The sequence below is a fragment of the Arvicanthis niloticus genome, chromosome 5, assembly GCF_011762505.2.
Source record: "Arvicanthis niloticus isolate mArvNil1 chromosome 5, mArvNil1.pat.X, whole genome shotgun sequence".
Taxonomy (NCBI): domain Eukaryota; kingdom Metazoa; phylum Chordata; class Mammalia; order Rodentia; family Muridae; genus Arvicanthis; species Arvicanthis niloticus.
In genome coordinates this window covers 73,058,049-73,071,619 of record NC_047662.1, presented here as the reverse complement: position 1 = coordinate 73,071,619, position 13,571 = coordinate 73,058,049, and the positions used below count along the sequence as shown (strand labels likewise).

At 37.6% G+C, this 13,571-nt stretch overlaps 1 protein-coding gene across 33 annotated transcripts in view; it reads right to left on the bottom strand.

Annotated features, from left to right (window-relative positions):
* The window catches only part of Ptprd (protein tyrosine phosphatase receptor type D), a 1,324,101-nt gene that overhangs the window by 38,218 nt on the left and 1,272,312 nt on the right, over positions 1 to 13,571 (bottom strand). For all 33 annotated transcript variants that reach the window (XM_076934732.1, XM_076934730.1, XM_076934744.1 and 30 more), the window contains 2 exons: positions 2,931 to 3,050; positions 2,300 to 2,454 (listed from right to left, as the gene is read on the bottom strand). In XM_076934732.1, the coding sequence (XP_076790847.1) occupies positions 2,300 to 2,454; positions 2,931 to 3,050 (275 nt within the window). The remainder of the gene's footprint in view (positions 1 to 2,299; positions 2,455 to 2,930; positions 3,051 to 13,571) is intronic.

The following is a 13,571-nucleotide window of genomic DNA, read 5'->3' as shown; positions in this document are numbered from 1 at the left end:
TTGGGGTTCATGGCACCTTCACACAAATGTACCATTCTGATTGCTCTGTCATTACTCTTCCATGAACACTTTGCCACCCATTATCTGATATCATTAACTTAAAGAAATGGCAGCAAATATTTAGGGGGAAAATGTAGCATTTCCCTAAACAATGTATTTATTAATATTTTGAAGAAGGAAGTGCATAAGCCATAATAGGCAGGTGGACCTAGGAAGACAAACTTGAAGTCTAGTTCTTTTCTTCTATATTTATGTGGGTTCTTGGGATTAAACTCAGTTTGGATAGCAAGTGTGTCTCCCCAAAGAACCGGCTTGCCAGCCCCAAGATGGTATTTTAATATAATACAAATCACAATACGATTGTTCAATAGAAACTTCCAAATTACTTTCCCCTAATTTGTCATTATTTTACATCTATAATTCTTCCCATCTCTCTCTCTTTATGTGAGTGCTATGTGTGTGTGGTGTGCTTCTTAATGGCACAAGGCCTATAAAAGTAGCATTTCTCTTTTGAGGCTTCTCCATCTGAAAATGTTTTGTGTACTTCCCATGTGATCTTTATAAGCAAGTTTAGCTTGTGTCAACTGGGCAACCATGTGACCAGCTACATTAGCTGCTTGAGGCTTTGAAAATGGTTTATACTGCAAAGCACAGCATACTCTCTGAAAATAACAAGCAAGAGACTAAGACTTGGCTTTCACTACACAGAACCACTTGCTCAAACAAATAAAAATAATTTTATGTTTTGTAATCATGCAGAGAATGGCAACAGATATCCAGTCCTTAGAGGCCCTCCTCCTATGTGTGAAACAGCTAGAACCAGGTAACAAGACATGGCTTGAATGAAGCATTACATCTAGCTATTAGTGCTCCTCTCAAATAGTGCAGCTTCTTTATTATAATAGGATATCAGTAAAAGTAATGCATGAAAAAAATTTCAAAATTATAAGGTGTCAGTCACTAACACAAGTTAGTTCTATTACTGGCTTCTATCAGGTGCCATGGTATCCCATTCAGGAACTCCCCAGGCTATTGCTCAGCAATTACTTTTGTTGGGTAGACAGGCAGGTCAGTAGTTATATAGGTTTCATTCTGCATTGTTTGCCAATGGTCCCATTTTGAGGGTCTATTACATTACCCTATAATATGTAACCTAAATTATGCTATTAATTTATGATATAAGTAGGTTCATAATGTATTTTTCTTGTCTTTCTGTTATAAACTTCCACAATTTTATTTGCTTCCCTTGTTCAAGAAGACATATTGAAGTATTCACATTATATGGAGCTATTGTGAAATTGCATGAGCATATTCATGCAAGGTCACAGAACAGAATATGCCCAGTGATAGAGAATGGACAGAATATAAGTAGGCATCTTGAACACTTTGTTACTAGGAGGGACATTTGAGAGGAAATCAGGTATCCTGAAGAGATGAGTTGAGTGTTAAAATGTCTTAACATTAACATATACAGACAGCGTGATGATATAGAGGATGGCAGTCAGAACTGAGGAAAGGTATAAGTTTTATATTTCAAGAAAAATTCCTTATTTTGATGTACATAATAAGTCTTTTTATAAGTTGCATGTCTTTTATAAAATTCATATAAAAGACCAAGATAGTGCATTTCTTGTATGCTAATTGACACTAATAATAGATAAAATGCATCTGTCTTTACATTAACACATCTTCCATTGAAAGCTCCAGTGACCGCAGCATTATGTTCTTCCCCATTTTTCCCTGCAGAGTAAAAATGTTATACTAATTCAGCTCACAAGAGCCCACTGAAAAACTCATTAAAAACATTTTTAAAGAACATTTTCCCATAAAAAGATAAAATTTAACCCTTGTTATAAGGTTAAAATGAAATCGTTTCTGTTTTGTTTATCCTCACACACTTAACTTTGTATTTATCTATTTAGTTATTTTTACACCAAAGAGAAAGCAGTGTATGGGCAGTGTGTGGGGTGGGGTGGTAATGGGGATTCATTCATATATATATATATATATATATATATATATATATATGTAATTATATATTACCACCATATATATAAATATATTAACACCATACACACACACACACACACACACACACACACACACACTTTTTATCCAGTCTTTTCTACTGATCTCAGTACAGGACTCGATTAGCAAGAGCCATTTGAATGAATGTGTTTACCATCTCCCAGAATCAAGAATCTGCAAGGAGGAACATTCCACATAGGCTAATTTATGCTTCTTTCCTCCCTCAGTCCTTCTGGCTGAAAATATGCCAAATGTTCTCAATGGTCCTTACCTGCAGTGTACAACCATTGGCCCTGCATCAGGAGGATTGCACGTTTTGACTCTTCGTAAGAAAGCTAGGAAAGGTGTGGGGTGCTCTGGAACACCATGATCAGGCCAGGCGGTGAACTGGAATTGCCTTACTTCTCTCTTCTCACTCGAACCATTCTGTGACACAGGAACATTTGCTCAGATGTTGCTTTCTAACCTCAGCAGCTAATGATGAATACCACTAAAATATGCTATCTCAAGTCTTTCCTTTTAGGGTATAGGCTGTGAAGACACAATACCTGCAGACCCAAGCCCTAAGCTAACCCTAAATGATCAGTATTTGCTCAGGCAGGTAAGCTTGTCACATGAGAAACACTCTGCCATCTGGCTGCAACCATCTGGAGTGCTCTTGTCTATTGACAGAAAGCATCAGTTCTTCCATTTTGGGGAACCTTTCTTCAGAACACAGATTTGTTTCATAGTTACAGATAAAACACTGGTCCATGAGAAAGGGGGCTGAATGATAAATTCAAGAATGATCTCACTCTCCCTTGTTGCCAGTGGGACCAAGATTTAAGTAAAAAGGCTTGAGGGATTTAGTTTCTTTAAATAATAGGAAAAACAGGGCAAGAGAACGAAGACAAAGAGCAAACCTTATAAAGTGCAAACGTCCGGACACAGTACGTGGCAAGCTCCACAGTATCCAGCAGCGTCACCTGGACCAGCCCATGAGTTTCCGTGCCTCTGCTGGGCCAATACTGGTCACACTTCACCTAAAGAAACAAGTGACACATTCAGGCTAGATGCTCATCAACTCTTTTCTTAGCTTCCTTTTGAGTTGCTGTTGAAGGAAAACAACTTTGCTACATTTCACTTTATGTTGATCTTTTTTCTGGCATGCCTTCTTGTTATCCCCAAATATGTAAATTACTGCTCTGATGCCAGTATAAACCACATTTTTTTTAAACTGGTAGAAATATTAAGCAGTAACAGATTCAATTTTCTGGGAAAAAAATAAGTTGCAGATTGCTGCTGAATAAAACAGGGATGGAGATATTCGAAATTTTAGAGTGCTTGGGGAAAACACATTTGTTATTTGGTAGACACTATGATTCACATCAGAAAGATTATAGTTAGACATTTAAAATACATGGCTAGATAGCATTCATCCATCAAGGTTTTACAGGCACACATAATTCCACAATGTTCTCTCACAATTTACAAATATACTTGGTTAAAGAAAAGTAGAAATCATTTGAAAAATCTATCAAAGTGTAATACACAACATAATAAGTGTTACTTAACACACAAGATAAATGGTATTTGTATGCAAAATAAATGAAATCTGTAGCATCTACAGGAACAATCTGTCTGTTCTTTAAGTATGGTTTTGGAGGGTTATTATAGCAGTGTGGTTTAAGTAGTACAATTCATTCATTTAAGATAAATGACCTACTATTTCCATGTGGAGTGGAACAGTCCATGTAAGAACTACTCAACCCAATTAGTTTAGATGTGACAAAGAATAATTCCAACTCTGCTGTAAGCCTCAGATTTACTGCATGTGCCCACAGTGCAGCAAAAAGCATAATAAAAATGACAGAGGCATTATATTTTCTAGTGAGGTTATAGGTCAGAAAATATTTACCCATTCTGCCACAGAGAAAAGAAATGTGGAAGTGCTATTTCACGGTAACCAAAGGAAATACATCTCTGCAAGCAAAGGAGCAATAGTGGTGCACATAAGGAAACATCCATTTGAAAAGAATAGAAAGTATGGTTTTTGAACTACAAAGGTAATAGGCATTGTTTTCATAGACACTAGAGAAACAGAAATCTGTGGTCTAGTAAACATACTTATTATATAATTATTTGCTTTGCAACTTAATTAAATACTAGCAACAGACTCAACGTCTCTGTCCTTTGGTTAGCATTTGGTCTGTGTCCTCTGGTACCCAGGCTGTTTCTGCATAGATACCAGACCTTCTAAAAAGGAAGAGTTTTCACCTACTAGACAATTTCACTGAGAAGAAAAAGCAGGAAGACACTGTACTCTGTATCTACCTATTTAGCATGTAGAAACTGAATTCATAAGGTTTGATTTCACTGCCTTTCAACTGTGAGACCACACAAAGTCACCTCTTTGACTAAACAAGCAAAACAAAAGGGTTCACATCAGATAAAAAACGAGTTGCAATAATATTAAAATACTTTATATGTTTTCTACATTCACAAAATAAACTGGTGTTTTTATTTCTATCATAGGTTACAAATCAAAGGGAAAGAAACACATAAGAAAGTTAGTTTTTCAAGGAAAATACTGGTAAGCATAGATTGAACACTTCCACGTATCACCTGACCACTTATTAAGCCTACACCATACCTGAAAAACTTACCAAAGTACTAGTTGAAAGGAATCACAGTACTTAAGGAACAATAACTCATGGAAAAAATCCACAAAAATTAGGCCAAAATAATTTTTAAACTATGAAAAAAGATACCATGTTGATGTCTTGCTGCAGTGGATATAATGTCTTTGGAGGCTCATGCTGTGTACATGTACATGTATGGTATCAGTGTAGGATAAAAGGTGACCCCTCAAGCTCAAATCAGCAATGGCAGCAATTTATCCCCATCCTGGTCTTCCCTTTTGATTCCTTCTCTGTGTAGCTTGTACAGATATTTTCTGATTTCACAGGGTTAAGAGCTTACATTTAGCAGTAAATAATACTTTAAGGTATACTACACAAATATTTTCTCATTCCTATATCATAGAACAATGTATAAGATTATGAGAAAAATTAGTCTTTCAAAGAGATTTACTACTTGTTTAAGGACTTTTGGTGTACAACTAAGGTATTTTTAAAAGGTATTTTTTTTATTTTTATTTTTTGATAGTTCATCATTTCCCCTTTTCTGTTTTTCACTTCAAACCATTCCATGTATTTCTCCTTGTTTTCTTTTAAATTCATGAGCTCTTTTTACTAATGGTTATTACATACATATATGTTTATGCATATATTCATATTTGGATGCATATATAGCTGCTCAGTTAGTATAGTATTACTTGTATGCAGGTTTTCAGAACTGACCACCAAAACTTTATAAGTAAGTTAATATATAAATTCACCCCTCAGAAAGAAAATTTCTTTGAAACAGCTGGAGACCATTACAAAAATTACGACCAATCTAAATGCAGAGTTGGGAACCCAATCCCATGGATACATCTATAACAAAACTCTATAACTCAAGGGTCAATACAGATGGAATTTATGGTTCAAGTAATAAAGGGGCACCAGCAAGTGAAATGGAGCTGAATCCTATGTTCGGGGAGACAAACAAATTACGGCAGTGGTGACTTTGAGGCAAGATCCCACCCAGCTAAGCTTAGGTCTGAGCATGGTGGTAACACGCTTTTAATTCCAGGACAGTTGCCAGCATATTTATGAGTTCAAGGCTAGCCTGGTATAGAAACATTTCCAAGTAGGAGAAAAGCTTAATTCCAGGCCTGGTACACACCTTTGATTCCATCATTTAGCAGACTGAACCATGCAGATCTCTGAGTTCAAGGGTCAGTCTACAGAGCAGCCAAGCTTAGGCAGTGCGGGAGTTGGAAAACAGAGAGCTGGTGTTAACAGAACAATGGGGCCATGCTCCAGCTCCTGCAAGCAAAACTTGGCAGCCATGGCCATGTGGCTCTGGACTTAGAGTCAAAAATAGAAGGGACTACTGGTACAATTGATGCTTGTTAACTAAAGCTAAGAAATCAGTATTGGTTATGAAGAGATCAGCATCACTGAGGTGAGATTTTCTGGGAAGTGTTTTCTAGGAGCATAAAGAAGCTGTGTTCCAGAGATATCCAAGGTTGTACGTTATGCTGGACTTGGTAATGTGTCAGAAACACTCAGGTGGTATTGGTTTTAAAGATAAGAAGAGGTCATGGAGAACACTGAGGTTTGGCACTCTAAGAGGCCAGGGAAGGCCATTGGTGAAGGTATAGCCTCAGTTTGCACTTGATGGCTCAGGACTGAAAAGGTCATTCAAAGAAGCTGAGACTTGGCACCATGAAGAGAGTCTATGGGAGTCTATTGGTGAAGCCTAGTTGCAGCAAAAGACCCCAGTGTATTGGAGATTCCAGTATCATGGTCATGGTGTCAGTTCACAGCAACAAAACCCTAAGACATCCCCCAAAAGAAAATAGTCACTCATGATAAATGTCCTGGTGAAAACAGGAATACAGGGGCCGTATCTCAACATAATAAAGGCAATATACAGGAAGCTCACAGCTACCACAATACGAAATGGAGAAAAATTCAAAATATTCTTACTCAAATCAGAAACAAGACAAGGACATACATTCTCTTCGTGTCTATTAAACATTTTAATTGACGTTGCTGATCACAGTTGAAGGAAACCTGATCCTTATCTCTCAACCCTGTAAAAAACTCAACTACAAATGAATGAAGGACTTCAACCGAAGATCCAATATCCTAAATATAATAGAGGAGAAAGTATGGAAGACACTGGAAACCACTGGCACAGGAACTGATTTCTGAACAAGGCACTGGTAGCATGGGCATTAAGAACAAAAATTAATAGGTGAGATCCAATAAAACTAAAAAGACTGTGCATAGCAAAAGACATCATTATTCAACTTGACGAGGCAGCCCACAAAGCAGGGGAAGATCTGTGCCAGCTACATATCTGAAAAAGTTAGTTTCTTGAATATACAAAGAACTCAAAAAATTAAAAATTAATAAACATTCAATTATAAAATAGGGCATGGATCTAATCAGAGAGTTCTCAAAAGATGATATGCAAGTGGATGATATATAAATATATATTTATTATATTATACTATTTATATATATAAAAAATGTTCAACATCCTTAGCCATCCGGGAAATTCAAATTAACTCCTTTGAGATTTCATCTTACCCCAGTCAGAATGGCTATGATAAAAAAGCAAGGTATACAAATTCTGGCATTGATGTATAGAAAGGGAAAACACTTATTCATCACTGGTGGGACTCAATCTGGATCACCATCATCCATACTCTAATCTCAAATATTCTCTTGAAATAGGTGGTGGAAAGATCATAACAGAAAAGAAACAGAAGATGACTATAAGAAAACATTGTCTTCTGATGATAGCAGCGCAACTGCACACACTAATTCACAGTGGCTATGACAGCATGAACAAGAATAGTGGAGACACAAGCCAAACTAAATCTTAAGGAGGTAGACACAAACTCCCACTCGTAGCGAAGGAACTACTGGCAATGGAGAGCAACCGGAAAAGGGAGAGCCCGTTTTTTTTTCTAAATCTATAGCCACTGCTATGTAAACCATATATCCAGAAATATACGGCAAGCATAAATTCGACTTGATAAGATTTAAATAAAATTAGGACACAAAGTTAGGCAAGTAGGGAAGGAGTGGATCTGGAAGGTACACTGTGTAAATATGAACAAAACTTACAAAACTCTCAAGAAAATAATGAAAACAGTATTTCAATAAAGAAAGAAAAAGATTTAAAATATAATAGGGAAGGGAAAAAGTTAGGTGGAGGCCCAATTAAAGGTAAGCTACTTCCTCCAGCAAAAGTTTGAGATGTGCGTTCTGTCTGCTGCTGGGTAGAAACATGACATTCTAAACTTTCCCAGTGATTATAAGATTACCATAACAAACGACTTCCCCATCTCCTAAAGAGTTAATCAAATTGACCACTTCATTATGGCTAGGACAACAACCAGAAGAAAGCTCTGAACACATACTGAGGAGATGGGTGGAATCATTTTCTCCTTAATGTGATATGTAAAATGAGAAGCCCCTTCCCCAAGAGATGATTATATAGCCTGCTTACCTCTGTGAATTCTAACTTAAAAACTGTAACTTCTTTTTTCTCATTTCTATTTCTTCTTTGAATACCATAGTCATGTTTGCCTTGACCCTCCAGGCATTCCCATTCTTTCTCTAAAGACTCCTGCTACCATTTTTTTTTTTTCCTGTAGCTGCTCAGACTTGTTTGTTGTTTAAAAAACTGTGGTCTTCATCAGCCTGGGAGCACATAGGGAGGGACCCATGACTCCATCTGTACATGTAGGGGAGGATGGCCTTGTTGGGCATAGGTGGGAAAGGAGATCCTCGATCCTCGGTCCCATGAAGGATGAACACCGAGTGGGGGGGGGGGATTCGAGGGTGGGGAGGTGGGAGTGGGGGGTAGGTGGGGCCGAATCCTCATAGAAGCATGAGGAGGGGGGATGGGATAGGAGGTTCCTGGGTGGTGGGGGGAATGGGGGTAAGGGGATAAAATCTGAAATGTAAATATAATGTCCAATAAAAAATGTGTGCCAAAAAACAAAACAACAACAAAAAACTCAAAAAACTGTGGTCTTAAGCTTTCTTCTTTTCCATCTCCCTCCACTAAGCAGCGGCTGAGACTCACAGCTAGAGTACTAATATTTTTCTCTTAAACTCTAGTAAAACCATCCTCAAACTTCAAAACAACAAGTATCATTTAAATGCATTCAACATAAAACCCTGTCATTGGGCACATGTGGTAGGTGTTGTTATGATGGGTTGGGGCATCCTGCTTTGGAGGTTCATGGCCATTTCAATATGGCTTATCTTAAAAGTGGCACCCAGTGGTACTCAACAGAAGTGGCCAGCTTTATAACCAGGAATGTGGTACAGATTGGCTTATTTTCAAATTATCCATCACTTTCTGAAATCGAGTTTTGCTCATTTCAATTTACTAAAGACTTACTAAATTTGGCACACTATCTGAAGTCCACGTGTAATTAAACAGTTCCTCCTCAGAGTTCTAGCATTCCTGCTCTGAAATGCATGTGTTGCCAGGTACTTTGAGAAGCAAATATAGGGCAAGAGGTAAGGAGCCAAAGAAAGTGTTAAAGTAGCCAGATAGTAATGTTTCAGGTGCTGTAACTTGCTAAAAGTGACTATCTATATTGAGCCATTGTGGCCACAGTGGCTGTTGGAGTCTGCATTTTCTATTAGTAGTAAACAGCAAGAAGAGATGCATTATAGAAGATAAATGAAAGTTTTGGACTCCATTTTAAATGTTCGTTTAATAACAATCTAAAATTAAAAAAAAAATGTTTCATATAAGTGCCAGGGTATATTTTAAGTAGAATTCATGTCATATTTAGTTATTAAGTTTTACAAATTTTAGTAACTTCTGGTACTATGTTAGTACCAGATTTGTGTAATATTTTGTTCAAAGACTCTGATTTTTTTTCAGCAAGTGTTTTTTTTTTTTTTTTTTTTTTTTTTTTTTGTACTAAACTATTACTATTTGCCACATAGTTTCCCAGGTTGCAAAGTTTGTGTACTTCCCTGTCTCAATTTATCTTTACTGGCCATTCTTTAGTGGGGCTTGAGAGGCCATCACAAATGCAAAGTGAGTAATATAGAATCATGTGAGACAGTAATGCACTTACAGCTTCTCAAATCTGTAATCATAAAGCTAAAAAATATTCCACAGATAATGGAAATTATATGTCATAAAAACAGCTTACCAGTTCCTGAACCACTCTAAAACTTTCTGGATCACTTGTCAAGTTTTAAAGGTTGTTCTTTTACTGTTTGATGGATTTGCTAGCTGTTGATGCAGAGGGCTCCCTATGAGCTTTGCCAACAACTTATACCCTTAAACAGAGTGTCACCACAGCTTAGGTTCTGGCACTTTATTATAATCAAAAGATCATTTGGTGATATCAAATACCACTTAGATATTAACTTTTCCTACATGAGTTGTTGGCATCTTTGCATATTGATCTCATCACTAATTACTCCCAAAAAGCAGATGGGTGCTCCAATAGCTGTACTGTTAACTGGGCTTCTGGTCTGTCCATAGTCTTTGAACCAGTTACGTTCAAGAACCACAATTACCAAGCAGTTGTATTGGCTGACTGAGTAATTCTACGTATGAATAGTTTCTATAAACCAGCCAAAAGAGATGGGACTACAAAGATGTACATAAACTGCTTCTCCAATGCTGGAATCATATTGACAGAAAATACAAAAAACATAAATTGTGACTACTGTATTTGGAATACTGGACAGCAGAGAGATTACTTCACAATGCATAAAAACCTAACCCTGCTTGAGAAGATTAGACATGAATGTTGTGACAGGGAGGTTTGTGCCGTCACTGGAAACTGTTGTATCTGCTTCTCTACTGCAGATTTTGATATGTATTGTCATGTTTCTACATGGCTTTAAGCTGACACTGGGCACTGCAGACAGTGAAGATGGCTAGGGAGAGGAAGGATGAAATTTGGTAAGCTAACCAGTATCCAAGACTTGGTCAGATTCTTTCTTTCTTATCTGACACTGACATGAGAACACCAAGAGTGTGGAATTTGCTAGATAATGCCCCAGACATCTGTCTGGTTGCCAACACAAGCCTCATACCTTTTGTTGCCTGTGTCCCATTTACATTAACTATCCAGCACTTCCAAAGCATTCCCATACATCATGCAGACTCCAGAGGCAATGTTTGTGCTGCTGTTTCTAAAGTTGCTTAAGGAAAAAAGCAGTTTCTGTTCACTTAGATAGGCAGGGTTTGGGCTACAGTTTGAGAAATTAAATGTTCAAGGCCTTTGGCGCTTCCAGTTCTATCTGGAAGAAGACACAGACCTGGCATTTGGAAAGCATTTGCTCTCCATTAAACTCACTGAACCTTGACAACCAGAGAAGCCAAGAATTAGTCTGCCACTGGCCATGGCTAGGCATTCCAAAACTGATAACAACAATGAAAACAATAACAGTGCCATTTATAATCTTCAGTGTGATCCTGTCAGATTTTAACCCGGGAGAACTTCAAGCTCAGAAAACAAGCTCAAGGTTTGTTTTTCAAAAAAGAAGAAAAAATTTGACCAGAATTTGTTTGCTTGTTTTAACTGTTTCTTGCTCTCAACTGTTCTTAAAGTCCTAAAACTAAATGTGAACCTGTCTCCACCTCACTTTGCTTCTTGGAGATATTTTCAAAGATGACATTCAAAGACTAGAAGGGTAAAAGATCATTAGGTCACTAGTCCACTGACTAAATAGCAAGCTTTGGTATCTTAGTCCCCTGAAATATTAACTCAGGGAGGACTGAATACAAGCCCAATCTCCCATGCCTTGACAGTGTCTGATCTCCATTCATTAACACACACACCAAAATATAGTGATAAGAGGGCTTTTTCTTTTTCCCTGACTTAAGCGGCAACCAAGGTCCATTGCAGAAGACGTTTTATCTGAACTAGTAATGGGTGTTATCGACTGATTCAATATGCAACAATGGAAAATAAAATTTTGAGATTTTGAAATTATAGAACTCCTTACTTCTAGGACTACATTTTAAAAACTAATTGACAGTTCAAATCATGTCTCATTTGATGCCTGTCAAAATTCCTCTCCCTATCTCTAACATTTATAGCATTAAGCCACATCACAATAGCTCTATCTAACGCAGTCATTTCCCAATGTAAGGTTTAAAAGACTATCAATACCAATAGTTTTAACTGTCAGCAATGAACCAAGGCTGGGTGCTGAGACCAAGTATAAGACAGATATTTTCTAAACCTCTTCACAGATACTGTAGCATCTAATATTCAGTAAGGCTGTTCAAGCATTTTCTAAGCAGACTTCTTCAGTCCCTGTCTTATCTACTACCAAAAGTTGGTAGATAAAATAGAAGCCAGCCAGCCAAAATCGCACAGAGGAAGGAAAAAGTTAAAATGTAGACAATCATCCAGGGAATAAGGGCATTTCCTAAGCCAAGAATCACCTTGGCCAATCATACCTTGGAGACTCATTCTTTGGGGGAGGCTGCCAATTGTACACCCAGTCACCCACAAATAACACCCTGGAGTGAAAAGGCCAGCTGCATATGCTTTACTGTAACAGTGCTTCACTTTTTCCAAAGATTTTCTTCCTTCCATGTGGTTGCCCAGACCGATATTTGTGCTTATTGGCATATTATGAAACATGGAAACAATTAGAAACCACATTCTAGGGCAGGAAAATGACTTGCTACAGAATCAATGAACTATGCAGAACTTGAGAGGACTTGGCAATTCCAGTGGAAACTGAAGTAAAACTCACTCACAGTATCTTTTATCACAGCACATTCTCCAGCGGTTTTAAACTGAGCTGTGGATTGAAGGCAGCTATCATATTTTATCTTCAAAACCCTCAGAATTTAGTCTTTTTGTTTGTTTCTTGACTTGCCATAGTAAAACTCCTAAAAACCAGTCAATTTACAACTTTCTTTTAATATCGGTATGAAAGTTATTTTTAATTGTCCGTTTGGCACAACCTAGAATCAGTTGTGAATAAAATGTCAGTGAGGGCTTTTCTAGACCAGGTTCCTTTGGGTACATCTGTGGAAGATCAGCCTGATTACATATTAAGGTAGGAAGGCCCATAGCATTCCCTAGAGAGGCAGGAGATCCTGAATTGTGGAAAAAGTAGAAAAGTGAGTATAAGCATTGGATTCGGCTTTTGACTCTCAGTACAATGTAAGTGGTGTTGTAAATTGAGCTTCAGGTAATGACGGCTAGCAGCCTGGAATTTTAAGCTGAACTAAACAGTCTTTGCTATGTTTCTTTAGGAACTACTGTGAAGTAAAGTATAGGCACAAACAGTATAAAGACCCTCATGGACTTGTAGGATTCCTTCAAGACCACAATCGTCTGAGAGTGAGTAGAGTCAATATATGTGAAAAATCAAAGAAGTTGAATTTTTAACTTGGCTCTCAGACGGTCTCCGTCTTTTATAAGGGCTGCTTTGGCTGTTCCAATGCTAAGAACTATTAGTCTCCTAGCAAAAGGCCAATGAGACTTTTAGCACAAACAATTGAACATAGCATTTGTCTCAGGAACAGATCCTGACATTGAAGGTCACAGTAGTATTGGTAAACCTCAAGCTCGAGTGAAAGTGAACCAGACAGAGACAAAACAGCAAGCTGGGAAACAGATCAGTTCCAGTAGGAAATGTTATACAGTGGGAATACAAATGGAAACAAACAGAAATTCGGCCCATATTATCTTTAGTGACAAGGACCACTACATTCCTGAATTATGGTTTTCATACTGTATCATCTTGCCATGATGATACATGAAAGCAATAAATAAAAAAAGAATGTCCTCTCATGATCTATTTGCAGAATTAACAAATTTACTCTGTTAAGGTCTGAATTGTGGGAAGCATGTTCAGAGGGAAAGCTAGCACAAAAGTCTGGCTCCATCTCTGAGAACAATTCAGAGATGAGGCACCAGGTAG